We start from the raw sequence: 26,817 nt of genomic DNA on the forward strand, positions 1-26,817 counted from the left end.
ACAGCAGAGAGAGGATGTATGTAGAGAGACAGCAGAGAGAGGCTGTATGTGGAGAGACAGAGAGAGACTGTATGTAGAGACATAGAGGCTGTATGATGAAATACAGAGAGAGGCTGTATGTAGAGAGACAGCAGAGAGAGGATGTATGTAGAGAGACAGAGAGGCTGTATGGAGAGAGACAGCAGAGAGGCTGTATGTGGAGAGGCAGAGAGAGGCTGTATGGAGAGAGGCTGTATATAGAGAGACAGCAGAGAGGCTGTATGTAGAGAGACAGGCTGTATGTAGAGAGACAGAGGCTTTATGTAGAGAGACAGCAGAGAGAGGCTGTATGTAGAGAGACAGAGAGAGGCTGTATGTAGAGAGACAGAGAGAGAGGCTGTATGTAGAGAGACAGACAGGGAGGCTGTATGTAGAGAGAGGCTGTATGTAGAGAGACATGGGCTGTTTGTAGAGATACAGCAGAGAGAGGCTGTATGTAGAGAGATAGAGGCTGTATGTAGAGAGTGAGAGGCTGTATGTAGAGAGAGAGAGAGAGGGAGGCTGTATGTAGAGAGACATGGGCTGTTTGTAGAGATACAGCAGAGAGGCTGTATGTAGAGAGACAGAGAGGCTGTATGTAGAGAGACATGGGCTGTTTGTAGAGATACAGCAGAGAGAGGCTGTGTGTAGAGAGAGGCTGTATGTAGAGAGACAGGCTGTATGTAGAGAGAGGCTGTATTTAGAGAGCAGAGAGAGGCTGTATGTAGTGAGACAGGCTGTATGTAGAGAAAGAGGGAGGCTGTATGTAGAGAGACAGAGAGGCTGTATGTAGAGAGACAGGCTGTATGTAGAGAGGCTATATGTAGAGAGACAGAGAGGCTGTATGTGGAGAGACAGAGAGGGAGGCTGTATTTAGAGAGAGAGAGAGGCTGTATGTATAGAGACAGAGAGGCTGTATGTAGAGACAGAAGAGAGAGGATGTATGTGGAGAGACAGAGAGAGACTGTATGTAGAGACATAGAGGCTGTATGATGAAATACAGAGAGAGGCTGTATGTAGAGAGACAGCAGAGAGAGGATGTATGTAGAGAGACAGAGAGGCTGTATGGAGAGAGACAGCAGAGAGGCTGTATGTGGAGAGGCAGAGAGAGGCTGTATGGAGAGAGGCTGTATATAGAGAGACAGCAGAGAGGCTGTATGTAGAGAGACAGGCTGTATGTAGAGAGACAGAGGCTTTATGTAGAGAGACAGCAGAGAGAGGCTGTATGTAGAGAGACAGGCTGTATGTAGAGAGACAGACAGAGGGAGGCTGTATGTAGAGAGAGGCTGTATGTAGAGAGACATGGGCTGTTTGTAGAGATACAGCAGAGAGAGGCTGTATGTAGAGAGATAGATAGAGGCTGTATGTAGAGAGTGAGAGAGGGAGGCTGTATGTAGAGAGACATGGGCTGTTTGTAGAGATACAGCAGAGAGGCTGTATGTAGAGAGACAGAGAGAGGCTGTATGTAGAGAGACATGGGCTGTTTGTAGAGATACAGCAGAGAGAGGCTGTGTGTAGAGAGAGGCTGTATGTAGAGAGACAGGCTGTGTGTAGAGAGAGAGGCTGTATTTAGAGAGACAGCAGAGAGAGGCTGTATGTAGTGAGACAGAGGCTGTATGTAGAGAAAGAGGGAGGCTGTATGTAGAGAGACAGAGAGAGGCTGTATGTAGAGAGACAGGCTGTATGTAGAGAGGCTATATGTAGAGAGACAGGCTGTATGTGGAGAGACAGAGAGGGAGGCTGTATTTAGAGAGAGAGAGAGGCTGTATGTATAGAGACAGAGAGGCTGTATGTAGAGACAGAAGAGAGAGGATGTATGTGGAGAGACAGCAGAGAGAGGCTGTATGTAGAGAGACAGCAGAGAGAGGCTGTATGTAGAGAGACAGCAGAGAGAGGCTGTATGTAGAGAGAGGCTGTATGTAGAGAGAGGGAGGCTGTATGTAGAGAGACAGAGAAAGAGGCTGTATGTAGAGACATGGGCTGTTTGTAGAAATACAGCAGAGAGAGGCTGTATGTAGAGAGAGAGGCTTTATTTAGAGAGACAGCAGAGAGAGGCTGTATGTAGAGAGACAGAAAGAGGCTGTATGTAGAGAGACAGCAGAGAGAGGCTGTATGTAGAAAGACAGAGAGACTGTATGTAGAGAGACAGCAGAGAGAGGCTGTATGTGGAGAGACGGCAGAGAGGCTGTATAGAGAGACAGAGAGGCTGTATGTAGAGAGACAGCAGAGAGACAGCAGAGAGACATAGAGGCTGTATGAAGAGAGACAGAGAGGCTGTATGTAGAGAGACAGCAGAGAGGCTGTATGTGGAGAGACAGGAGAGAGAGGCTGTATGTGGAGAGACAGCAGGGAGAGGATGTATGTAGAGAGACAGGGAGGCTGTATGTAGAGAGACAGAGAGAGGCTGTATGTAGAGAGACAGAGAGGCTGTATTTATGGAGACAGCAGAGAGAGGGGCTGTATGTAGAGAGACAGGCTGTATGTAGAGAAACAGCAGAGAGGCTATATGTAGAGTGACAGAGAGGCTGTATGTAGAGAGGCAGTAGAGAGAGGCTGTATGTAGAGAGACAGAGGCTGTGTGTAGAGAGAGACAGGCTGTATGTAGAGAGAGGCTGTATGTAGAGAGACAGAGGCAGTATGTAGAGAGACAGCAGAGAGGTTGTTTGTAGAGAGAGAGAGATGCTATATGTAGAGACAACAGAGCGAGGCTGTCACGATAATGGCAAAAGTGCCATATTACATTGTGAGTTTTGTTTCAGAAGGACATGGCTTTCTACACACACACAATGCAGCTGCGACCCCCCTTTCTTCCTCCCCTCCCCCCTGCATGCCTCCACCCAAAGGCAAAGCCTAGAGCAGTGACACTGGGTAACTTGAAACTAGTGTGTGAGCAGAGTGTGGCTTTAAACTGCAGGTGACCAATCCTGCAAAGCCACCCGTTGTCCCTCCCCTCTCACTCAGGAATGCCTTTGTCTCTAGACTCTAAGAACGTAAATAACTATTAGATCAGTGCATATCATTACTCAGTCCCTTAGTAATGTCTCAAGCTCAGAAGTATAAGTTACTACGCTTAGCCCAGTTTTCATTCTTGTCTGGGACCTTAATGCCCTTTGTCATGTATTGTGATGTCTGGATCCTCAGCCAGCATGGTTAGCCGGCAATGACTTAAGCAAAATGTGAGTGTAATCTTTTATCCTTATTTTATTTTGTAATCTGTAATGTATATACGAATTGTCTCCTTTCTAATAACTTATACTTTGTAAACACTGCCTAATTTTTCATGGAGTAAAATATTTAATTGCTAGCTTGTTGTTTGTGCTCTATAACGAACTGTGTCCTCTGAAGTGAATTGCGCTACTGATTTGGGTTGGCTCCGGACCCGTTAATCGGAGCTGGTGGCAGCATACTGTGTCTGTGCGATTGGATATCTTTGCAGCGACGGTGGCATTGGTAATTATTGTTCCCGCCTGTGTGGGAGTAGTTATATTGCCCCCGCTGCAGTGAGCCCAATAGCCAGTACATAGCGGGCAGCCTTTCTGGCGACTAATTACCCTAGATGCAGTACCTAGTCTGACCTGAGGGTAAGGGCGGGGCGCCAGAGAGCTGCCCGTTCCAAACCGGAAGTGGGTAGTGGGATATAGATAAATCCCCTTCAGTAGGAACCAGGGGCAACCAAACAACCCCGGTTCGTGACAAATTGGAGTGAGTAGTGGGGACGATAAAGATATCCTCTTTGGGATCCCTGACATACTGCTGGGATCTGTGACATAGTGTTGGCAGCACGGTGTGAACCGTGACATATTGGTGGCAGGGGTTGGATAATAGAGCATTAGTGATCTGGTTTGAACAATCATTCCTCTCACTAAAACTTTCAAAGTTCTTGCGAGGACTCTGTGCAAATAAGTTTGGAGAGCAAGCTCAGTGTTTACTAGTCCGGAGACAATTGTGTGTACTTGCGATTACCCCCTATCCCTTTGTCTTCGTTTTTCTATCCTATCTTTTATTTGGCAATGTTGGCCGCAAAAGGAGAAGCCTGGTACACCCAGCAGAAGGACTCTCTTGTTGGAGTATGCTCGTACCATGGCCTGGACTCCCAAGTGGCAAATCCAAGGTTCAAATGGTCACTGAATGGTGCAATTTGAAGCCTACCAAGCCTGGCCTCAGAGCCCAGCAGACGCAGAAGCCAGCACCAGCGCAGGTGGTGCTGCTGCCGAGGTCCAACCGCTGAATGCTGGCCCTACTTGCAACCAGGGGCTCTGCAACAATGCTCCGCAGATGACACAGAGAGATGTCTGCAGCTGGTCCTGCAATTCGAAGAGGCCCAGCGGGAGGCGGAGAGAGCCCAGCGGGAGGCTGAGAGAGCGGAGCGACAAGTGGAGCGGGAGCACCAGCTGGAGTTAACTCGACTCCAAATGCATGTGTCATCCCAGTCCACCCGTGAGCCCAGCAGCGCTCAGATTCCAAAACCCCAGCCAGAGCACTTTCCTGTGATGGAAAAGGACTGGGACTTGAACACTTTTCTGCGGGCCTTTTAGAAGGCCTGCAGACAGTAGCGGCTGCCTGGGGACCAATGGACCCAATACCTGACCCCAGAGCTAAAAGGCAAAGCTCTGGAGGCATTTGCTTCTCTCCCGCCAGACCAAGATGACGACTATGAGGCCATCAAGCAGACCCTGATAACCAAGTACCAGCTTACATCTGAGGTTTACCGTAGAAAGTTCCGGAACCTCCAACATGGCCCACACGACAGTTACAGCGATGTGGCGCATGGACTCGGGACCCACTTTGACCAGTGGACCCAAGGACTGTCAGGGACCACCTTTGCACAGCTGAGAGACCTGATGATCAAACACCAGTTCTTACATCTTTGCCCAGCTGAGGTGCGACAGTTCGTGATGGACAGAGAACCCAAAGACGTGACTAAAGCAGTGCAGATGCCTATGAGACCAACCGTAGATTGGAAGTGCGGAAGCCAGTCACCGCCAGCTGGATAGGGGGTAAGCCTGCAACCAACGCCAGTGTCCCCGCCAGCCAACTCACCAGAGGCCCTGTCCTCGTTGCCAACAGTACTAAACCTACCATCAACCTTCGCCATTGTTTTTCCTGCAAACGGACTGATCATATCAGCGCCAGCTGTCTGGAGAAGCAGAAGAACCCCCCAGCCAAGGCTACAGGGCTTAATGCAGCAGTTCTTTTGGTGGGTAGGGCATGTTGGAAGTTGTGCTACAACGTGCAGCACATCACCGTGGGGGGCCATGTTGCTACAGGCCTCAAGGACACCGGAACTGAACAGACCCTCATCCGACCCAAACTGGCGGCCCCGGAAGAGATCATTCCGGGGAAAACCCTAACTGTCACCGGGATTGGGGGAATCAGCTGTCCCTTGCCTATGGCCCGGGTTTATATAGATTGGGGTGCCGGGTGCGGGGTGAAGGAATTGGGGCTGTCCGATTAACTTGCCCACTGATGTTTTATTGGGGACTGATTTGGGGAGAATGGTTGCATACTATGTCTCTGACTCTCCTCCCCGATTGAATGCTGATGATAGCAATGGGAAATCGCATGTGTTACCTCACCATGTTTTTATCTAGCAATGATGCATCTGATAACCATTTTTTCCCTAGGATTGATGCTGAAAATGATATAAATGTACCAACCGAGTCTGATAACCGTTTTTTGCCTAGGAATGATGCTGAAAATGATGTAAATGTGCCAACTGAACCTGATAACCATTTTCTGCAAAGGTTGATGTGTCCACAGGTGCAGGAGTCCTCACCCCTGTCACTCCGCGGGGTGGGATGGCTGAGGAACCCCTAACGAGCAAGCGTCGGTGCTTAAGAAAATAGGTGCATGGGAACCGTGAGGAAGGTGATGCCATGCAATTGACCAGTGCCACTGAGGAAGGTAACTGGCCCATAAGTCGCACTGCCCCTGGAATGTTGGGGGTGGGTGGGGAAGTAGTACCCATAGCAGCATCGGCTGATGGGTCTGTGGAAATCCCCGGGGAGACAGCCAACGTTGCTGCTGTCACCCGCAGTCAGAGTGCCCTTAATGCAGATAACTGCCTTCTGGACCCTCCTCAGTAACCTTTGTGACTGAACCAGAGATGGACCCAGAGCAGGTCCCAGAGGGTTCCCGTGGGGAAGGGACCCTGACTTCGCTTCTAGCTTCACTTAGCCAGGAGTTCCAGGCCGCTCTGCGCTCAGATGCGAGCCTAGAGAATTTAAGACAACTCGCCGAGACGCCCACCTCCGTGACTGATAAGGAGAGGGTGTTCTGGGAATGAGGGAGGTTGTACCGGGAGACAGTACCCGGAAAATCGCAAAAGGAGTGGTTGAGGGAACGACAGCTGGTCGTCCCGCAGCAATTCCGGAGTGAGTTGTTGCGGATTGCCCATGAGATCCCTCTCGCTGGACATTTGGGGATCAGCAAAACTAAGGCCCGGCTGTCTCAACACTTCTATTGGCCCAAGATGGGGACAGATGTGTCAAACTACTGCTGCTCCTGTGTCACCTGCCAAAGAGTGGGGAAGGTGGGGCCTGCTCTTAAGGCTCCCCTGATCCCTTTGCCAGTGATAGAGGAGCCTTTCCAGAGGATCGCGGTGGACATTGTGGGCCCGCTGGCCGTCCCCAGCAGCTCTGGAAAGCAATACGTCCTCACTATGGTAGACTACGCTACCCGGTACCCAGAGGCAGTGGCTCTGTCCTCAACTAGGGCAGATAAGGTGGCGAATGCACTGTTGGCTATCTTTTCATGGGTAGGATTTCCCAGGGAGATGCTTACCGATCAAGGGACCCAATTCATGTTTCGCCTAATGGAGGCTCTCTGTCAGAGAATGCAGGTAAAGCGTCTGATATCAAGTGCGTATCACCCACAGACCGATGGCTTGTGTGAACGATTCAATGGTACCCTCAAACAGATGCTAAGCATGCTGGTTGAGACCCAAGGACGCGAATGGGAGCGGTACCTCCCACACCTGCTGTTGGCTTACCAAGAGATTCCGCAGGCCTCGACGGGGTTCTCCCCCTTCGAGCTCCTGTACGGCAGGCGAGTCCGGGGACCCCTTGGGTTGGTAAGGCAATCCTGGGAAGAGGAGCCAAACCCTTCTGAAGTGTCCATCGTGGAGTATGTCATTCACTTCCGTGACAAGATGCAGACCTTGACGCAGTTGGTGCACGACAACATGACGCAGGCTCAGGTTGATCAGAAGCACTGGTACGACGAGAATGGCCGGGAGCGGACCTACCACGTGGGTGCTGGACCCCATACCAAAGGATAAGCTTCAGGCAGCCTGGGAAGGCCCGTACGTCGTCCACCAACAGCTCAACCCGGTCACCTACGTGGTCACACTTGACCACGCTCGAGGTAGGCGAAAGGCTTTTCATGTCAACATGATGAAGACTCATCACGAACGTGAACCTTTCGTCCTACCGGTCTGCAGCCTGCTCGAAGACAGGCAGAAAGACCCCCTCCTGGACATGCTGGCCCAAACCAAAGCCGATGGGTCCATTGAGGACGTGGAGGTAAGCGCCTCGCTAACCAAACACCAGCCGTTGCAGTTGCGGACCGAGCTGGAACTCTTCTGGGCCATGTTCTCCAACCGACCTGGAAGGACAGAGTTAGCGGTCCACGAGGTGGACACCGGGAATCATGCCCTACTACGGCGACCACCCTATCGGATCTCCGACGAGGTGCAGCAGGTTATGCGCCAGGAGATCGATGAGATGTTACAGCTGGCTGTGATTCAACGGTCAAAGAGCGCTTGGGCCTCACATGTAGTTCTCGTGCCAAAGAAGGATCGGACCACCCGGGTCTGCGTGGACTACAGGGGGCTCAACGGCATCACAGCCTCTGATGCGCACCCAATGCCTCACATCGAGGAGCTGTTTTAGAAGTTAGCTGGCGCAAGACACCTGACCATAATGGATCTGAGTCGATACTGGCAGATTCCCCTGATCCCCGACTCGCAGGAGAAGTCCGCCTTTATCACACCCTTCGGACTGTACGAGTCCAAGGTCATGCCCTTCGGCATGAAGAATGCCCCTGCCACTTTCCAGCGGATGATCAACCACCTGCTTCAGGGACTGGAGAAGTACGCGGTGGCGTACCTGGATGACATTGCCATCTTCAGTCCCTCCTGGGTCGAACACCTACAGCATCTCAAGGAGGTGCTCAGGCGACTTCACCGAGCCGGTCTGAGCATCAAGCCGGGAAAGTGCCAGATGGGCATGAGAGAGGTCCACTACCTGGGGCATCGGGTAGGTGGGAAGTCCATAAAGCCAGAACCTTGGAAAATTGGCGCGATCTTGTCCTGGCCCACCCCCAGGACCAAGAAGCAGGTGATGTCCTTTCTGGGCACTGCCGGGTACTGTAGGCGCTTCGTACAGAACTATAGTAGCCTGGCAAAACCCTTGAAGGACCTCACCAGGAAGAAGCTACCCCACATCGTCAACTAGACCGACGGCTGTGAGGGGGCCTTCTAGGCATTGAAAACAGCACTTTGCAATGCCCCTGTGTTGAAAGCAGTTGACAGCAGTCAATCGTTCTTGGTGCAGACCGTTGCCAGTGAGTTTGGCCTTGGTGCTGTGCTCAGCCAGGTCGACTCGGGGAACCAAGAGCACCCCCCATGTTGTACCTGAGTCAGAAGCTTCTGCTGAGATAAGTGGCCTATTCCACCATCGAGAAGGAGTGCCTGGCTATAGTCTGGGCCCTGCAACGGTTGCAGCCCTACTTGTACGGTCGCACCTTCACTGTGGTGACCGACCACAACCCTCTGTGCTGGCTACGAGCCGTGAGTGGAATGGAAGCTTGCTATGTTGGAGCATTGCCTCGGGCAGTGCGATTTTACCATCGAGCACAAAACGGGCAAGGAACATGGCAATGCAGATAGGTTGTCCCGCCAGGGTGATCCTGCTTAGGTGCGCATGGAGGAGTACCGAGAGGTTCTGCCTCCGTAGTGCAGTCCAAAAGGGGGAGGTGTCACGATAATGCCATATTACATTGTAAGTTTAGTTTCAGAAGGACATGGCTTTCTACACACACAATGCAGCTGCGACCCCCCCCCCCTTTCTCCCCCCCTCTGTATTCCTCTACCCAAAGAGTAGCGATACTGGTAACTTGAACCTAGTGTCTGAGCAGGGTGTCGCTTTAAACTGCAGGTGACCAATCCTGCAAAGCCACCCGTTGTCCCTCCCCTCTCACTCAGAAATGCCTTTGTCTCCAGACTCTAAGAATGTAAATAACTATCAGATCAGTGCATATCATTTCTCAGCCCCTTAGTGATGTCACAAGCCCAGAAGTATAAGTTACTACACTTAGCCCAGCCTTCATTCTTGCCTGGGACCTTAATGCCCTTTGTCATGCTTTGTGATGTCTGGATCCTCAACCAGCATGGTTAGCCGGCAATGACTTAAGCAAAATGTGAGTGTAATCTTCTATTTTAATCCTTATTTTATTTTGTAATCTGTAATGTATATACGAATTGTCTCCTTTCTAATATCTTTTTATACTTTGTAAACACTGCCCAATTTTTCATGAAGTAAAATATTTAATTGATAGCTTGTCTCTTCTGCTCTATAACGAACTGTGTCCTCTGAAGTTAATTGCGCTACTGATTTGGGTTGGCTCCAGACCCGTTAATCGGAGCTGGTGGCAGCATACTTTGTCTGTGCGATTGAGAATCTTTGCAGCGGTGGCAGCGTTGGTAATTATTGTTCCCGCCTGTGTGGGAGTAGTTATATTGCCCTTGCTGCAGTGTGCCCAATAGCCAGTACACAGCAGGCAGCCTTTCTGGCGACTAATTACCCTAGGTGCAGTACCTAGTCTGACCTTAGGGTAAAGGGGGCGCCAGAGAGCTGCAAGTTCCACACCGGAACTGGGAAGTGGGATATAGATAAATCCTTTTCAGAAGAAACCAGGGGCAACCAAACAACCCCGGTTCGTGACAAATTGGTGTGAGTAGTGGGGACAATAAAGATATCCTCCCTGGGATCCCTGATATACTGTTGGGACCCGTGACCCAGTGTTGGCAGCACGATGAGAGCCGTGACCAAGGCTGTATGTAGAGAGACAGCAGAGAGATGCTATATGTAGAGAGACAGCAGAGAGGCTGTATGTAGAGAGACAGTGGCTTTATGTAGAGAGACAGAGAGGCTGTATGTAGTGAGATAGAGTGGCTGTGTGTAGAGACAGGCTGTGTGTAGAGACAGGCTGTATGTAGAGAGACAGCAGACAGGCTGTATGTAGAGAGAGAGGATGTATGTAGTGAGACAGGCTCTATGTAGAGAGAGAGGCTGTATGTAGAGAGACAGATGCTGTATGTAAGAGACAGCAGAGGCTGTAGAGAGACAGAGGCTGTATGTAGAGAGACAGCAGACAGACTATATAGAGAGACAGCAGAGAAAGGCTGTATGTAGAGAGACAGCAGAGAGGCTGTGTGTAGAGAGACAGCAGAGAAAGGCTGTATGTAGAGAGACAGCAGAGAGGCTGTGTGTAGAGAGACAGAGGCTGTATGTGTAGAGTCTGTATGTAGAGACAGCAGAGAGGCTGTGTGTAGAGAGACAGCAGAGAGAGTCTGTAGAGAGACAGCAGAGAAAGGCTATATGAAGAGAGACATCAGAGAGGGGCTGCATGTAGAGAGACTCTTTATAATCCACAGATGCAGGATGAAGCGAGTGACATCCAGATTTCCGGAGTGCGAAGAGACCTCCATTTTCCAGGAGTTGTGATGTTCTGTAGCTTTTATCTCTAGAGGCTAGAAGATGTCACCTGTACAGAGAGCATCCGGAGAGCGCGGTGAGTGCCGTCTGTTCACCAGCGGGGAGAGGGTAAGATGATGAAGAGTGGCATCAATAATACTGCCATATAATATTGACACAATGGAAAATGGCGAGCATCCTATATAATCTCTCTTCTGACACTCCCTCTCCTCGTCTCCTGTGCCTTTCCCTCCTCTGTGGCTCCCTCCCCTGCTCCAGGATGCCCTCCCCTCTTCTGGTGTTCCTTCCCCTCGTCTGCGGCATCCTCCCCTCATTCGCGTCTCCTTCTCCTTGCCTTTGGCATCTTCCCCTCGTCCAGGATTCCTTCTCATCTTCCAGGGCTCCTTCCTCTCATCTGCCACGCCCTCCCCTTGTCTGGGGCTCCCTCCTCTTGTCTGTGGCGCCCTCCCCTTTTCTGAGGCTCCCTCCTCTTGTCTGCTTCGCCCTCCCGTCATCCAGAGTTCCATATCCTCTTTAAGGGCTCCTACCCTTTGTCTGGGACTACCCTCCCCTCGTCTCTTGCTCCTTCCCCTCGTCTGTGGCGCCCTCCCCTCGTCTCCTACGCCTTCCCCTTGTCTGTGGTTTTTACCACTTGTCTGCGGCACCTTCCCCTGGTCTCCGTCTCTTTTCCCTCATCTGCTGCGCCCTCCCGTCGTCCGGAGTTCCCTCTCCTCTTCTAGGACTCCCTCCCCTTGTCTCCATCCCCTTGTTTTCAGCGCCCTCCCCTCGTCTGCAGCGCCTTCCCCCTCGTCTCTTGCACCTTCCCCTCGTCCGGAGTTCCCTCTCCTCTTCCATGGCTCCTTCCCCTTGTCTGTGCTCCCTCCCCTCGTCTCCTGCGCTTTCACCTCGTTTGTGGCTCCTTCCTCTAGTCTTCGACGCCCTCCCCTCGTTTGCTGCGGAATCCTGTTGTACGGAGTGCCCTCTCCCCTGCCAGAGCTCCCTCCCCTCGTCTGGACTTCCTCCTCTCGTCTGGACTTCCTCCTCTTGTCTCCTGCACCTTCCCCTCATCTGAGGCTCTTTCCTCTTGTTTGCGGGGCCTTCCCCTCGTCTGCTGCGCACTCTCGTTGTCCGGAGTTCCCTCTTCTCTTCCAGGGCTCCCTTCCTTCGTCTCCTGCTCCTTCCCCTCGTCTGCTGCGCCTTTCCCTCGTCTGGGGCTCCCTCCTCTCGTCTGTGGCGCCCTCCTCTTTCTGCGGTTCTGTCTCGTTTTCCAGGGCTCCTTCCCGTTGTCTCCTGTGCCCTCCCCTCATCTGGGGCTCCTTCCCCTCGTCTGACCCTCGCAGTACCTCTGCAGTCTCTTTTTGGGCCCCCCGCAGCTTCCCCTTGGCCCCTAGCATCTCCCTGTGACTCTCGTATTCTCACCTCTCTTGCATTGTCCTCACAGGTGTAGATGGTGTGGAGCACATACTGTCCAAGGCTCCACCACCCAGAGACAGGCGATGGAAGCTCCTTGCTGCAGGGGTCCTTTTGGTCTGGCTGATTCTGGTGCACCTCCTGGTGAACGTCTGGCTGCTCCTCCTGTTCTCCAGCATCATGGCTTCTCTTGGGGCTTGGCTGGGGCCACACTTTATACTCAGCAGCGACACCCCCATCCATCTGGAGAGATTTATCACCTTAGAGCACGGCTGCCGCTCCCCAGACGCCGAGGCGCAGCTGGATAAGGAGATCGGTCTAACCATACAAAAGATTGTGCAGGACTTTGTGTCCTCTTGGTATCGGAGGCTGAGTCAAGAAGCAACATTTGAAGATGAGGTCAGTGGCGTCATGTGGGATCTGTCCATGGCACTGAAGCGAAGGTTAAACTCTGCAGATCGGGACGCCATTACCCGGAAGCTGCTAGTCTTGGCCGGGTGTCACCTCCAGTGCTATAAGTGGGCAAAGGCGCGAGTTCAAAGCGTCAGCGACCCATTCGAAATGGAGGCCCTACTATGGGAAGCCTACCAGGAGCTGAGTCCTGCCCACCAGGCCATGTGCAGTCCCCCAGATGAGCTGGCCCACACTCGTTGGTTGGTGGACTCCCTACTGACAGAGCTGGTGCCGCAGCCGCACCTGGACACTCGGAGCGGCAGGCACCTTGTGGTGGAGCTCATCGCTTGTAATGTGGTCCTTCCCCTGATGGGGAGAATGTCTGACCCCGACTGGATTAACATTGTCCTGACCACCTTGCTGTCCAGGCTGCCGCTGAGGCTGGAGGAGGCCAGCGATGAGTCTTCTTCACCCCCATCTGTTCCCCTGTCACTTCCTCTGGGTCCAGATCCTGCTCCTCAGCTCATTCTTCCTTCTTCACCGTTGGATGACGTCTCAGTCTACGATGAGATGGACGGTGCCGACCCAGAGCATGAGCTGGATTGTAGGACCCAAGACTCGGGGGAGGCAATAGAGGAGTCAAGTCCCCGTAAGGAAAGGTTGGAGCTTTTCTCTCTGCAGTATCTGCAGCCCCCAAAGCCCTGCAGCCCCTTCTTCCTGTGTGAGGAGTCTGAGCTTGAGTCCCCCCTCTCGGACCTGGGGCGGGAAATGGACCCGCCACTGATGAACTCATCTGATGACCTTTTGTCCGACTGCTGCTTAGACGCCCTGACCCCGGCCGAGAGCCCCATCATCCCAGCCCATAATGAAAGTGGGTCAGCCCTGCAAGAAGACGCCTGTCTGTCCATCCATGGGGTGCCGCGTTCTCACCTCGGGACCCTTGTAGAGTCCACAGGACTGGACCCAGAATTTATAACCGTACCTGACAGTGACAAAGAGGGGCTGAGTCCAATGGATGCCTCCCCTGTAATCACATCTTCCCCCACTGCCCCTCTTCATCCATTCAGCTTTGTGCCCCTCAGCAGCCCCGATGGTCCAGTCCTGATCCAGAACCTGCGGATCACAGGCACCATAACGGCTCGGGAGCACAGCGGGACCGGCTCCCACCCCTACACGCTGTACACCATAAAGGTAACGCACAATGAACAGCAGAATAGTGACTGCAGCTCCAGAAGACAGGACACAAAGAACAGCAGAACAGTGACTGCAGCTCCAGAAGACAGGACACAAAGAACAGCAGAACAGTGACTGCAGCTCCAGAAGACAGGACACAAAGAACAGCAGAACAGTGACTGCAGCTCCAGAAGATAGGACACAACGAAAGCAGAACAGTGACCGCAGCTCCTGAAGATATGACACAACAAACAGCAGAATAGCGACTATATCTATGGATGGGACACAACGTAACAGCAGAATAGTGACTGTAGCTCTGGAGGATAGGACACAACGAACAGCAGAATAGTGACTGCTGCACTGGAGGATAGGACATAACGAACAGCAGAATAGTGACCGTAGCTCCAGAAGAGAGGACACAACGAAAGCAGAACAGTGACCGCAGCTCCAGAAGATAGGACACAACGAACAGCAGAATAGCGACTACATCTATGGATGGGACACAACGTAACAGTAGAATAGTGACTGTAGCTCTGGAGGATAGGACACAACAAACAGCAGAATAGTGACTGCTGCACTGGAGGATAGGACATAACGAACAGCAGAATAGTGACCGTAGCTCCAGAAGAGAGGACACAACGAAAGCAGAACAGTGACCGCAGCTCCAGAAGATAGGACACAACGAACAGCAGAATAGCGACTACATCTATGGATGAGACACAATGTAACAGCGGAATAGTGACTGTAGCTATGGAGGATTGGACACAACGAACAGCAGAATAGTGACTGCAGCTCCAGAAGATAGAACACAACGAAAGCAGAACAGTGACCACAGCTCCAGAAGATAGGACACCAGAACAGCAGAATAGCGACTACATTTGTGGATAAGACACAATGTAACAGCAGAATAGTGACTGTAGCTCTGGAGGATAGGACACAACGAACAGCAGAATAGTGTCTGCAGCTATGGAGGATTGGACACAACGGACAGCAGAATAGTGACTGTAGCTCTGGAGGATAGGACACAACAAACAGCAGAATAGAGACTGCAGCTATGGAGGATTGGACACAACGAACAGCAGAATAGTGACTGCAGCTCTGGAGGATAGGACATAACGAACAGCAGAATAGTGACTGCAGCCATGGAGGATAGGTCACAACAAACAGCAGAATAGTGACTGCAGCTATGGAGGATAGGACACAACAAACAGCAGAATAGTGACTGCAGCTATGGAGGATAGGACACAACGAACAGCAGAATAGTGACTGCTGCACCGGAGGATAGGACATAACGAATAGCAGAATAGTGACTGCAGCTATGGAGGATAGGACACAACGAACAGCAGAATAGTGACTGTAGCTCTGGAGGATAGGACACAACGAACAGCAGAATAGAGACTGCAGCTATGGAGGATTGGACACAACGAACAGCAGAATAGTGACTGTAGCATTGGAGGATAGGACACAACAAACAAGCAGAATAGTGACTGCAGCTATGGAGGATTGGACACAGCGAACAGCAGAATAGTGACTGCAGCTCCAGAAGACAGGACACAAAGGACAGCAGAATAGTGACTGCAGCTCCAGAAGATAGGACACAACGAACAGCAGAATAGTGACTGCAGCTATGGAAGATAGGACACAGCAAACAGCAGAATAGTGACTGCAGCTCTGGAGGATAGGACATAACGAACAGCAGAATAGTGACTGCAGCCATGGAGGATAGGACACAACAAACAGCAGAATAGTGACTGCAGCTATGGAGGATAGGACACAACGAACAGCAGAATAGTGACTGCTGCACCGGAGGATAGGACATAACGAATAGCAGAATAGTGACTGCAGCTATGGAGGATAGGACACAATGAACAGCAGAATAGTGACTGCAGCTCTGGAGGATAGGACACAGCATAACAGCAGAATAGTGACTGCAGCTCTGGAGGATAGGACACAACGAACAGCAGAATAGTAACTACAGCTCTGGAGGATAGGACACAACTAGTGATGAGCGAATACATTCGGCACTGTTCGTTACTATTCACCTCGGTATATTCGAGTGACTCGCCCAGCATGTTTGGTGCTTTATTTACAGTCAATGCACATCCTGGGCTGTCTTGCCAATCACAGTAATGCCGGTGCCATCTTTGGTGTGGCATTACTGTGATTGGCTGGTCTTACAGCATCATTACATTAATCTCTGCAAGTGTCATCTTGCGCACATTACAGCTTTAAACAGCGTAGGGATAGTGAAAGGAGCTCATGAGGGTGAAGATTAGTTCTCTGTTAGGTGGGGATAGCATAGGGAGAGATTCAATAGAAGGGAGAGTGAAAGGCAGGCTGCTGGGTGTTCTCATCAATTGCAAGTGCATGCCGCAGATCTCTGCTATTTTGCATTGTGTGTTGTATAGCATCTCTTTTTAGAGCCAAATAATATTAGGTAGTACAGCACATACTAAACCAATTTTTGTGGAGCTACATAATATTCCTGCATAGCAGCATATACATTTATTTTTTACAGCTAAACAACATTCCTCAGTGCCAGCTGTAGTGAAATATGTATTTGTAGGCGATCTATGACCTACATCTGTTCTTAGGCTGCTGCTCTTCACAAAGGTCATAACCCATATTATTTATCCCAAAGGCAGCTTTCCTGGTCTCAGACCCCAGGGGGCCTTCCTGAGAATGCACAGAATTGGAACAATTTCACACCTCTGATGCCTTTAATAATAATCTTTATTTTTATATAGCGCTAACATATTACGCAGCGCTTTACAGGTTGCACACATTATCATCGCTGTCCCCGATGGGGCTCACAATCTAAATTCCCTATCAGTATGTCTTTGGAATGTGGGAGGAAACCGGAGTGCCCGGAGGAAACCCACGCAAACACGGAGAGAACATACCAACTCTATGCAGATGTTGTCCTTAGTGGGATTAGAACCCAGGACTCCAGCGCTGCAAGGCTGCTGTGCTAACCACTGCGCCACCGTGCTGCCTTTGATGGGTGACGCCAAATGGGACCTAGTTGCAACCTGACAATTTCTATTTACTATGGGAAAGAAAAGCTAAGACAAAGTACATTTAGAAAAATAATGTATTCCTTGGGGAAGTAGCCATGGTCCAGTCACAAAGCAGGAATTAGAACATTAACATGAAAGGCTGGTCTAGAGATCTGATCCCTAGACTGAGGCTATAAATTGGGCCCTACACAAAGAAAGGTCTTCACAGATTGAGGGCAGCCAAGCTGATGTGATCCATTTAATACCCCCCCCCCCCCCAGGAACAGAATAACAGATTGCAAAGTTTAGATACTTCTGTAAGCTTCTCCCTTTTATAACTGTTTTGCATATATGTATGTCACTTTTTATTTCCGTATTTTATACATTTTTATTGTAAGCACTGTACCTTTTATATTAAAGCTTAAAACTTTAATAAGTTTGAAGCTTGTATACTCTAAAAGAATCCATAACTTTAGAGTATGTGATCCCGGTGATTGGCAGACAGTATTAGTAATATATCCGAGACTCATCTCCCGTATGTTCGGTGAGTGGTGGCAGCGTGTATGAAGTGGGGTACATGGTCTGTGTCGGGGTGTGATTTATGCTCCCATTGCAGCATAGGACAGAGGCTGAATGCTGGACTAAGTGAGAGGAGATAGATTAACCCTTGCAGGTGCCAGCCCAAGTCACATGCTAAGAAGCGGGTACGTAACAAATTGGTGGCAGAGCAGTGAGATAGAGTTTATTTCTATTAGAGCATTAGTTCATGGTTTAAGCAATTATTCCCTGTACTAAAGAATTGGTATCCTTACGAGAAGTGTACCAGTTCTACAAGGTTCAACTCAGTGCTTAAACATACTAGCAAACAATTTCCCTTCCTCATTTTTCTTTCCTATCTTTTATTTGGCCATAGGCTGTTCATCGATATGGCAGCCCAGTACAAGAAGCAGAGCAATGAGGCTCTGACCGGCCTCTGTGAGCAGAGAGGAACAGAGACGGCCGACAGATCCAGGGAGCTGCTGATACGCGCCTTGGTTGAGCAGGACTTAGAGCAAAGTACTAGGGCACCTGGCCAAGGAGAGAGTCCACCTCGGAGAGACCCAGCAATGCCCGTTCTTGCGCCGCAGATACCTTTTGGAGGTGCCAGTAATGCCAGTGCTGAGGAGCCTATGGACTTTACTTTACAAATGGATTTACAAAAGCTGAGAACAAGTGATCCCAATCTGCGCCTGCAGCTTATTCTACATTGCCGAGAGGCTGCAGAACGCCGGGAGGAGAGAGAGGCTGCAGAACGCCGGGAGGAGAGAGAGGCTGCAGAACGCCGGGAGGAGAGAAAGGCTGCAGAACGCCTGGAGGAGAAAGGCTGCTGCTGCAGAACGCCAGGCTGAGAGAGATTTCAAGCTTCAGATGGCTCAAATAGAGCGGGGTATCAGTCCTCAGCTAACCCCCTCCCAGGACATAAATCCAAGGAGACCACATCTGGAAAACTTCCCTGTGATAGAGAAGGATATGGACTTAGATACTTTCCTTCAGGGGTTTGAAAAAACCTGCAGGCAATATCATCTGCCTCGTGAGCAGTGGGCACAGTATCTAACCCCAGGGTTGAGAATCAAAGTCCCGGAGGTTTTTGCTGACCTCCCACCAGAGCTGGATGGGACCTATGAGGCCATAAAAGATCCCCTGATCAGGAAATACAACCTAACACCAGAATGTATAGGAGAAAGTTCCGGAACCTACAACGTGGATCAACTGACAGCTATGCGGATTTCGTGAGCACCTTGAGGACCATGTTCCACCAATGGATCTGGGAACTGTTAACAGTTTTGAGAACTTAACGGATCTTATGGTCAAGGATCAATTTCTTCATATGTGCCCCACGGATGTACGACAATTTGCGTGTGATCGCGAGCCACAAACTGCGGATCAGGCTGCAAGGATTGCGTACTGTTACGTGGCTAACGGGATGCCTGAGGTGCGGAAGCCATAGGGTCTCAGCTGGGAGGGAGGTAAGCCAAACGGGGACCCTTCTCCCTCTGCCGGCTGATCACCAGTGCTGTCCAAGCCCACCTTCTATGGGGTCCTGGGGAATAGACATTCTCTAGGCGATGCACGCCGATGCTACTCCTGCAACAAAGTGGGACATGTTAGTCTGCCTTGATAGGGAGAAATGCCCATCTACAACCACAAAGTCGGCTGTGTCCCCACCGTCTGTCGTCTTTGTGGCTGGCTCTGATGTGAGGACCAATGAAAATGGTCAATCTGTCACTGTTGGCAATAAAGTCACCATTGGTCTCAGAGACACTGGGGCAGAGGTGACTCTGGTGCGTCCAGCAATGGTAACCCCTGCCGATATCATACCAGGAAAGACTATGTCTATAACCGGGATTAGAGGGGTCAGCCCTGCCGTGCCCATGGCCCGTGTGTACCTGGACTGGGGAGCAGGGAAGGCACTGAGAGAAGTGGGAGTATCCGAGGCTATTCCCACCAATGTGTTGCTAGGCACAGACCTGAGTAGGATGCTGTCCCACTATATTCCTCCCTTGCAAGTAAATGCTACAGAGAAGGTGGAAGCAAGTGACCCACCTGAGATCCTGTGCGATGAGGGAGAATGTACCAATGCACAGGACTGTACATATGTGGCAGTTGTGACCCGGAGTCAGGCTGCGACTCAGACTCAGGCCCAGAGATTAGAGGATGAGTCTCAGACAGAACTGCCAGGACAGGAGGCCCATACTGTGGTCCCGGAGCCTCCTCACATGGCAGACCCACCTGAGATCCCGTGCGAGGAGGGAAATTGTACCAATGCGCAGGAATATATGTATGTGGTAGCTGTGACCCTGAATCAGACTGTGGCTCAGACCCAACGCCAGAGATTAGAGGACGAGTCTCAGAACTGCCAGAACAGGAGGACCATACTGTGGCCCAGGAGCCTCCTCACATGGCAGACCCACCAAGGTCCCTGATAACCAGCACTGAAGATTCAGCTTCAGACCAGACCCGTCACACATAGCAAGATCGCTAGCGAGATCGCTGCTGAGTCACAAGTTTTGTGACGCAACAGCGACCTCAGTAGCGATCTCGCTATGTGTGACACGTACCAGCGACCCGGCCCCTGCTGTGAGATCGCTGGTCGTGTCGGAATGGCCTGGGCCGTTTTTTGGTCGTTGAGGTCCCGCTGACATCGCTGAATCGGTGTGTGTGACACCGATCCAGCGATGTCTTCACTGGTAACCAGGGTAAACATCAGGTTACTAAGCGCAGGGCCGCGCTTAGTAACCCGATGTTTACCCTGGTTACCAGCGTAAATGTAAAAAAATACAAACACTACATACTCACCAACTGATGTCCGTCAGGTCCCTTGCCGTCTGCTTCCCACACTGACTGAGCGCCGCAAAGTGAAAGTACAGCACAGCGGTGACGTCACCGCTGCGCTCTGCTCTCACTGTACGGCGGCACTCAGTCAGAGCAGGAAGCAGACGGCAAGGGACCTGACGGACATCAGATGGTGAGTATGTACTGTTTGGGTTTTTTTACATTTACGCTGGTAACCAGGGTAAACATCGGGTTACTAAGCGCGGCCCTGCGCTTAGTAACCCGATGTTTACCCGGGTGCTGCAGGGGGACTTCGGCATCGTTGAAGACAGTTTCAACGATGCCAAAGTCGTTCCCCTGATCGTTGGTCGCTGGAGAGAGCTGTCTGTGTGACAGCTCCCCAGCGACCACACAGCGACTTACCAACGATCACGGCCAGGTCGTATCGCTGGTCGTGATCGTTGGTAAATCGCTATGTGTGACGGGGCCATAAAGCTCGCCTGACACACTGCTTTTATTGGCCCAAGATGGGGACAGATATTGCCAATTACTGTCGATCCTGTGTAGTTTCTCAGAGAGTTGGAAAATCTGGGAATATACAGAAAGCTCCATTGATACCACTGCCTGTGATCGATGAGCCATTCCAGCGAGTGGCTGTGGATATCATAGGGCCACTTGCAATCCCTAGCAGCTCTGGAAAAAAGTACATCCTCACAGTGGTGGACTATGCTACACGATACCCGGAAGCTGTGGCACTGTCCTCCATCCGAGCAGACAAAGTGGCGGATGCTTTACTCACTGTTTTCTCTCGTGTGGGTTTCCCCAAGGAAATGCTAACCGATCAGGGAACCCAATTCATGTCCTATCTGATGGATAGCCTCTGTGAAAATACATGTACAGCATTTTGTGGCCAGCGCCTATCATCCCCAAACCAACGGACTCTGCAAGCGTTTTACCAGAACATTAAAGCAAATGCTCAAAATGCTGGTGGAGACTGAAGGGAGAGACTGATAGCAGTGCCTCCCCCATCTGTTGTTTGCCTACAGAGAGGTACCCCAGGCGTCTACTGGATTCTCCCCCTTTGAACTGGTTTACGGGAGGAGGGTCAGGGGGCCACTTGATTTGATTAAGGACTGTTGGGAGGACGACCCCAGAACTACTGGAGTCTCAGTGGTCGAATATGTATGGCTCAGAGACAATGCAAAAACTGAGCAACCTGGCCCATGAGAACGTGACCCAGGCCCAAATCAACCAGAAGGTCTGGTACGACCGTAATGCCAGACTGAGGGCCTACGAGGAGGGGCAGAAGGTTTGGGTGTTGGTCCCTATGTTACAGAATAAATTGCAGGCCGCATGGGAGGGACAATACACTGTACATAAGCGGCGGAATGATGTTAATTATGTGGTGACACTAGATGAGCATGCAAAGTGTCAGTATTTTATGTATATATGCTGAAGGCTCATCATGACAGGGAGGCCTGTGTCTTACCTGTCTGTATCCTGTCTGAAGAGGGGGAGGCTGATCTGCTACAAGATGTGGGGGCTGGGACTCAGTATATGGAGTCCCTGGAGTCAGCAGAGTTTAACCCTGAGCTATCCCACAGTCAGAGGTCTGAGCTGATGGGGGCGCTCAGCGAGTTCACCAAAGTCTTCACAGGGGAGCCTGGGAGGACGCACTTAGCTGCTCACCATGTGGACACTTTTACTAATCCCCCAGTATAGCAGTCTGCATACCGGGTGTCAGCAGAGGTGAAGGCACACATGAGGGAACAGGTAGAGGAGATGCTGAACCTCAAGGTGATACAAAAATCCCAGAGTGCCTGGGCCTCACCTGTGGTTCTTCCCGAAAAAGGGCTGTACTACCCGGTTCTGTGTAGACTACAGGAAGTTAAATGTATTGACTACATGTGAGGTCTACCCCATGCCGAGGATAGACGAGCTGTTAGAGCAGCTAGCTAAGGCATCGTACCTCACCATCATGGACCTAAGTAGGGGATACTGGCAGATACCCCTGACCAGAGAAGCTCAGGAGAGGTCTGCCTTTATAATGCCATTTGGGCTGTTAGAGTTTCTGGTAATGCCATTTGGTATGAAGAATGCCGCTGCCACCTTCCAGAGGTTGGTCAATCACTTATTGGAAGGATTTGATGGCTTTGTTGTTGCTTATCTTGATGATATAGCCATTTTTAGTAATTCTTGGGAGAAACACCTCGTACAACTTTCTCTGGTGTTGCAGAAGCTTAACACTGAAGGCCTTAGGGTACCGTCACACATTGAAATTTTCATCGCTGCGACGGCACGATCCGTGACGTCGCAGCGATCGTATGAATATCGCTCCAGCGTCGTAGACTGCGGTCACACGTTGCAATCACGGCGCTGGAGCGATGCCGAAGTCCCCGGGTAACCAGGGTAAACGTCGGGTAACTAAGCGCAGGGCCGCGCTTAGTAACCCGATGTTTACCCTGGTTACAAGCTTAAACGTAAAAAAACAAACCGTACATGCTCACCCGTCGGTGTCCTTCAGGTCCCTTGCCGTCTGCTTCCTGCTCTGAGTGCAGCCGTACAGTGAGAGCAGAGCGCAGCACCGCTGTGATCTGCTCTCATTTTCCGGCCGGCACTCAGAGCAGGAAGCAGACGGCAAGGGACCTGAAGGACACCGACGGGTGAGCATGTACGGTTTGTTTTTTTACGTTTACGCTTGTAACCAGGGTAAACATCGGGTTACTAAGCGCGGCCCTGCGCTTAGTTACCCGATGTTTACCCTGGTTACAAGCGAAGACATCGCTGGATCGCTGTCACACACAACGATCCAGCGATGTCAGCAGGTGATCAAGCGACGAAAGAAAGTTCCATACGATCTGCTACGACGTACGATTCTCAGCAGGATCCCTGATCGCTGCTGCGTGTCAGACACTGCGATATCGTAACGATATCGCTAGAACGTCACGAATCGTAACGTCGTAGCGATGGAAATTTCAATGTGTGACGGTACCCTTACTGTTAAGCGGGGGAAGCGTCAGGTAGCCATGTGGGAAGTACAATACCTAGGACACCGGGTGGGGGGAGGACTGCTAAAACCTGAGCCAGGGAAGGTAGGAGCAATTACAGCCTGGGCCACCCCACGTACCAAGAAGCAGGTACTGTCCTTCCTGGCTAAGGCTGGCTATTATAGGAGGTTTGTGCCAAACTACAGTGCTCTGGCCAAGCCGTTAACTGATCTGACCAGGAGGAAGCGTCCCCAAATTGTTTCCTGGACTCCTCAGTGTGAGGAATCAGATTTCACTCGCCGGTTTGTAGTGCAGACAGATGCCAGCACCTATGGGCTAGGTGCGGTTCTCAGCCAGGTGAACCAGCAAGGTGAGGAGCACCCAATTCTCTACCTAAGCAGGAAACTTCTACCCAGACAAGTGGCTTATGCCACCATTGAAAAGGAATGTTTGGCAATCGTGTGGAATCTGCAGAAGCTGCAACCATACCTCTATGGGCGCAACTTCACCGTGATAACAGATCATAACCCATTGAGTTGGCTCAACAGGGTAGTTGGGGACAACGGGAAATTGTTATTACAGCAATATGACTTTACAATTCAACATAAGAAAGCAATTGATCATGGCAATGCTGATGGCCTATCTTGCCAAGGCGGGTCGGTACCAGATACGCGCTCGGGAGCTGACCTGTAAGTCAACCCCCATGCACGTTCATGAGGAGGGAGGTGTGGTGAAATATGTATTTGTAGGCGATGTATGATCGGCAGTAAATTAGCATCTGTTCTTAGGCTGCAGCTCTTCACAAAGGTCATAACGTACTGTATTTTTCGGACTTTAAGACGCACCGGACCATAAGACGCACCCCAAATTTTGGGGTGTAAAATAGCAGAAAAAAGATTTTTATGAGATGGAGGTCTGTCTTATTGTCCGAATTTAAGGTATCTTACCTGAGGTTCGGTGGTGGTACAGTGGGGTCACAGGAGGCATGGTTCCTTCCTCAGGAAGCCAGCAGCGGCAGAAGTGGGGCACTGCTGCAGTCCTGGGATGTGATGCTGCGGGTCCGATGTCAGCGATGAGGCAGAGCACCGGAGCAGGGTCCCTTCCTCAGGATGCCGGCAGCAGAAATGTGTCCACGCTGCTGTCCGGTCTCCACGACGAGCACATCACCTTTTTCCCTGTGGCCATCTTCCTGAAACCGTGGGCCACTTGAGGCTTCAAGAAAATGGCCACCGGAGGCCACACGTGTGCAGATTGAGATCTCGGCAGCCATTTTCCTGAAGCTGAGTGCCGCCGAGATCTCAGTCTGTGCACATTCGGCTTCCAGCGGCCATTTTCCTGAATCCTCCGGCGGCCCACGGATTCAGGAAGATGGCCGCAGGGAAACCGGTGATGTGCTCGCGTGGACACCACCCTCCGCCGAAGCATTGCCACCCCTCTGCCGCCACCGATTCCGCTGCCGCAACATCCCTGGTAAGGCTGCGTTCGCACCATAAGACACCCCCCCCCCCCCCATTTTCCTCCTGTTTTTGGGAAAACAGTGCGTCTTATGGTGCGAAAAATACGGTAACGGCAGAATAGTGACTGCAGCTCCGTAGAATAAGACATGTAACAGCAGAATAGTGAATACAGCTTTTGGAGAATAAGACATGATGTAAAAGTAAGATACAAAGCCTCAGGTACAGAAACCATATTCAACAGGACTAGTGCAGACCTGCGGAGTACGGTCCCCCTGAATGCAGACCTGCGGAGTGCGGTCCCCCTGTGTGCGTAGTGCGGTCTTCCTGAGTGCAGACCTGCTGTGTGTGGTCCCCCTGTGTGCGTAGTGCAGTCCCCCTGAGTGCAGACCTGCTGTGTGCGGTCCCCCTGAGTGCAGACCTGCTGTGTGCGGAGTGTTGTGATCGCGAGGGAATGTGCGGCGTGGGTGGTAAAGTGACTACACGTGTGTAATAAGTCAACGGGGGTGGCTGCATCTCTGACATTGGGCATCATACATGTTTATTTTCCCCACAGTATGACACGGCACTGGACAGCCAATCCCTAGGCTCCCTGCAGCCGATGGCGTATCATACTGTCAATCGGAGATACCGCGAGTTTCTCAATTTACAGACGCGTCTGGAGGAGAAAGCCGATCTGCGCAGGTTCATCAAACGTGAGGTTCTGCCCTACTGCACGTAGCGCATGATCCAGGGGCCGATGGTGAACACATCCCACCATGTGCTCCCCTCCCAGTGTTTCTCCCATGTGAGCACCTCCAAGTGTTTCCCCCATTGAGCCCCCCTGCGTTTCCTCCATGTGAGCCCCTTCCAGTGTTTCCCCATGTGATCCCCTCCCCGTGTTTCCCCCATGTGAGCCCCTTCCAGTGTTTCCCCATGTGATCCCCCCGTGTTTCCCCCATGTGAGCCCCTCCCTGTGTTTCCCCCATGTGAGTCCCTCCCCGTGTTTCCCCCATGTGAGCCCCTCCCCGTGTTTCCCTCATGTGAGCCCCTCCCCGTGTTTCCCTCATGTGAGCCCCTCCCCGTGTTTCCCCCATTAGAGCCCCTCCCCGTGTTTCCCCATGTGAGCCCCTCCCTGTGTTTCCCCCATGTGAGTTCCTCCCCGTGTTTCCCCCATGTGAGTCCCTCCACGTGTTTCCCCCATGTGAGCCCCTTCCAGTGTTTCCCCATGTGATCCCCCCCGCGTTTCCTCCATGTGAGCCCCTCCCCGTGTTTCCCCCATGTGAGCCCCTCCCCGTGTTTCCCCCATGTGAGTCCCTCCCTGTGTTTCCCCCATGTGAGCCCCTCCCAGTGTTTCCTCCATGTGATCCCCCTCGTGTTTCCCCCATGTGAGCCCCTCCCCGTGTTTCCCCCATGTGAGCCCCTCCCCGTGTTTCCCTCATGTGAGCCCCTCCCCGTGTTTCCCCCATGTGAGCCCCTCCCCGTGTTTTCCCATGTGAGCCCCTCCCCGTATTTCCCCATGTGAGTCCCCGTGTTTTCCCATGTGAGCCCCTCCCCGTGTTTCCTCCATGTGAGCCCCTCCCCGTGTTTCCCCATGTGAGCCCCTCCCCGTGTTTCCTCCATGTGAGCCCCTCCCCGTGTTTCCCCATGTGAGCCCCTCCCCGTGTTTCCCCCATGTGAGCCCCTCCCCGTGTTTCCCCCATGTGAGCCCCTCCCCGTGTTTCCCCCATGTGAGCCGCTCCCCGTGTTTCCCCATGTGAGCCCCTCCCCGTGTTTCCTCAATGTGAGTCCCTCCCCGTGTTTCCTCAATGTGAGCCCCTCCCCGTGTTTCCCCATGTGAGCCCCTCCCCGTGTTTCCCCATGTGAGCCCCTCCCCGTGTTTCCCCATGTGAGCCCCTCCCCGTGTTTCCTCCATGTGAGCCCCTCCCCGTGTTTCCTCCATGTGAGCCCCTCCCTGTGTTTCCCCCATGTGTGCTCCTCCGTTTCCCCCATGTTTCTCCCATGTGCGCTTCCCCCTGTGTTTCCCCATGTGCGCTCCTCCTTGTGTTTCCCCCATGCGCGCTTCTCCACGTGTCTCCCCCATGTTCGCTTCTCCCCGTGTTTCCCCCATGTTCGCTTCTCCCCGTGTTTCCCCCATGTTCGCTTCTCCCCGTGTTTCCCCATGTGCTTCTCCCCGTGTTTCCCCCATGTTTGCTTCTCCCCGTGTTTCCCCATGTGCTTCTCCCCGTGTTTCCCCCATGCGCGCTTCTCCCTGTCTCCCCGATGTGCGCTTCTCCCCGTGTCTCGACCATGTTCGCTTCTCCCCGTGTTTCCCTCATGTTTGCTTCTCCCCGTGTTTCCCTCATGTTTGCTTCTCCCCGTGTTTCCCTCATGTTTGCTTCTCCCCGTGTTTCCC

At 51.8% G+C, this 26,817-nt stretch overlaps 1 protein-coding gene and 1 pseudogene across 3 annotated transcripts in view; both read left to right on the forward strand.

The window, feature by feature from the left end:
• SNX19 (sorting nexin 19) overlaps positions 1 to 26,817 on the forward strand; it is a 70,315-nt gene that overhangs the window by 19,342 nt on the left and 24,156 nt on the right. For all 3 annotated transcript variants that reach the window (XM_077249351.1, XM_077249354.1, XM_077249353.1), the window contains exons 2-4: positions 10,676 to 10,812; positions 12,157 to 13,709; positions 25,000 to 25,138. In XM_077249351.1, the coding sequence (XP_077105466.1) occupies positions 10,779 to 10,812; positions 12,157 to 13,709; positions 25,000 to 25,138 (1,726 nt within the window). In that variant the 5' untranslated portion in view covers positions 10,676 to 10,778. The remainder of the gene's footprint in view (positions 1 to 10,675; positions 10,813 to 12,156; positions 13,710 to 24,999; positions 25,139 to 26,817) is intronic.
• LOC143764135 (zinc finger and SCAN domain-containing protein 9-like) lies at positions 13,742 to 19,704 on the forward strand (annotated as a pseudogene).

This window comes from Ranitomeya variabilis, chromosome 4, assembly GCF_051348905.1.
Source record: "Ranitomeya variabilis isolate aRanVar5 chromosome 4, aRanVar5.hap1, whole genome shotgun sequence".
Lineage (NCBI taxonomy): Eukaryota > Metazoa > Chordata > Amphibia > Anura > Dendrobatidae > Ranitomeya > Ranitomeya variabilis.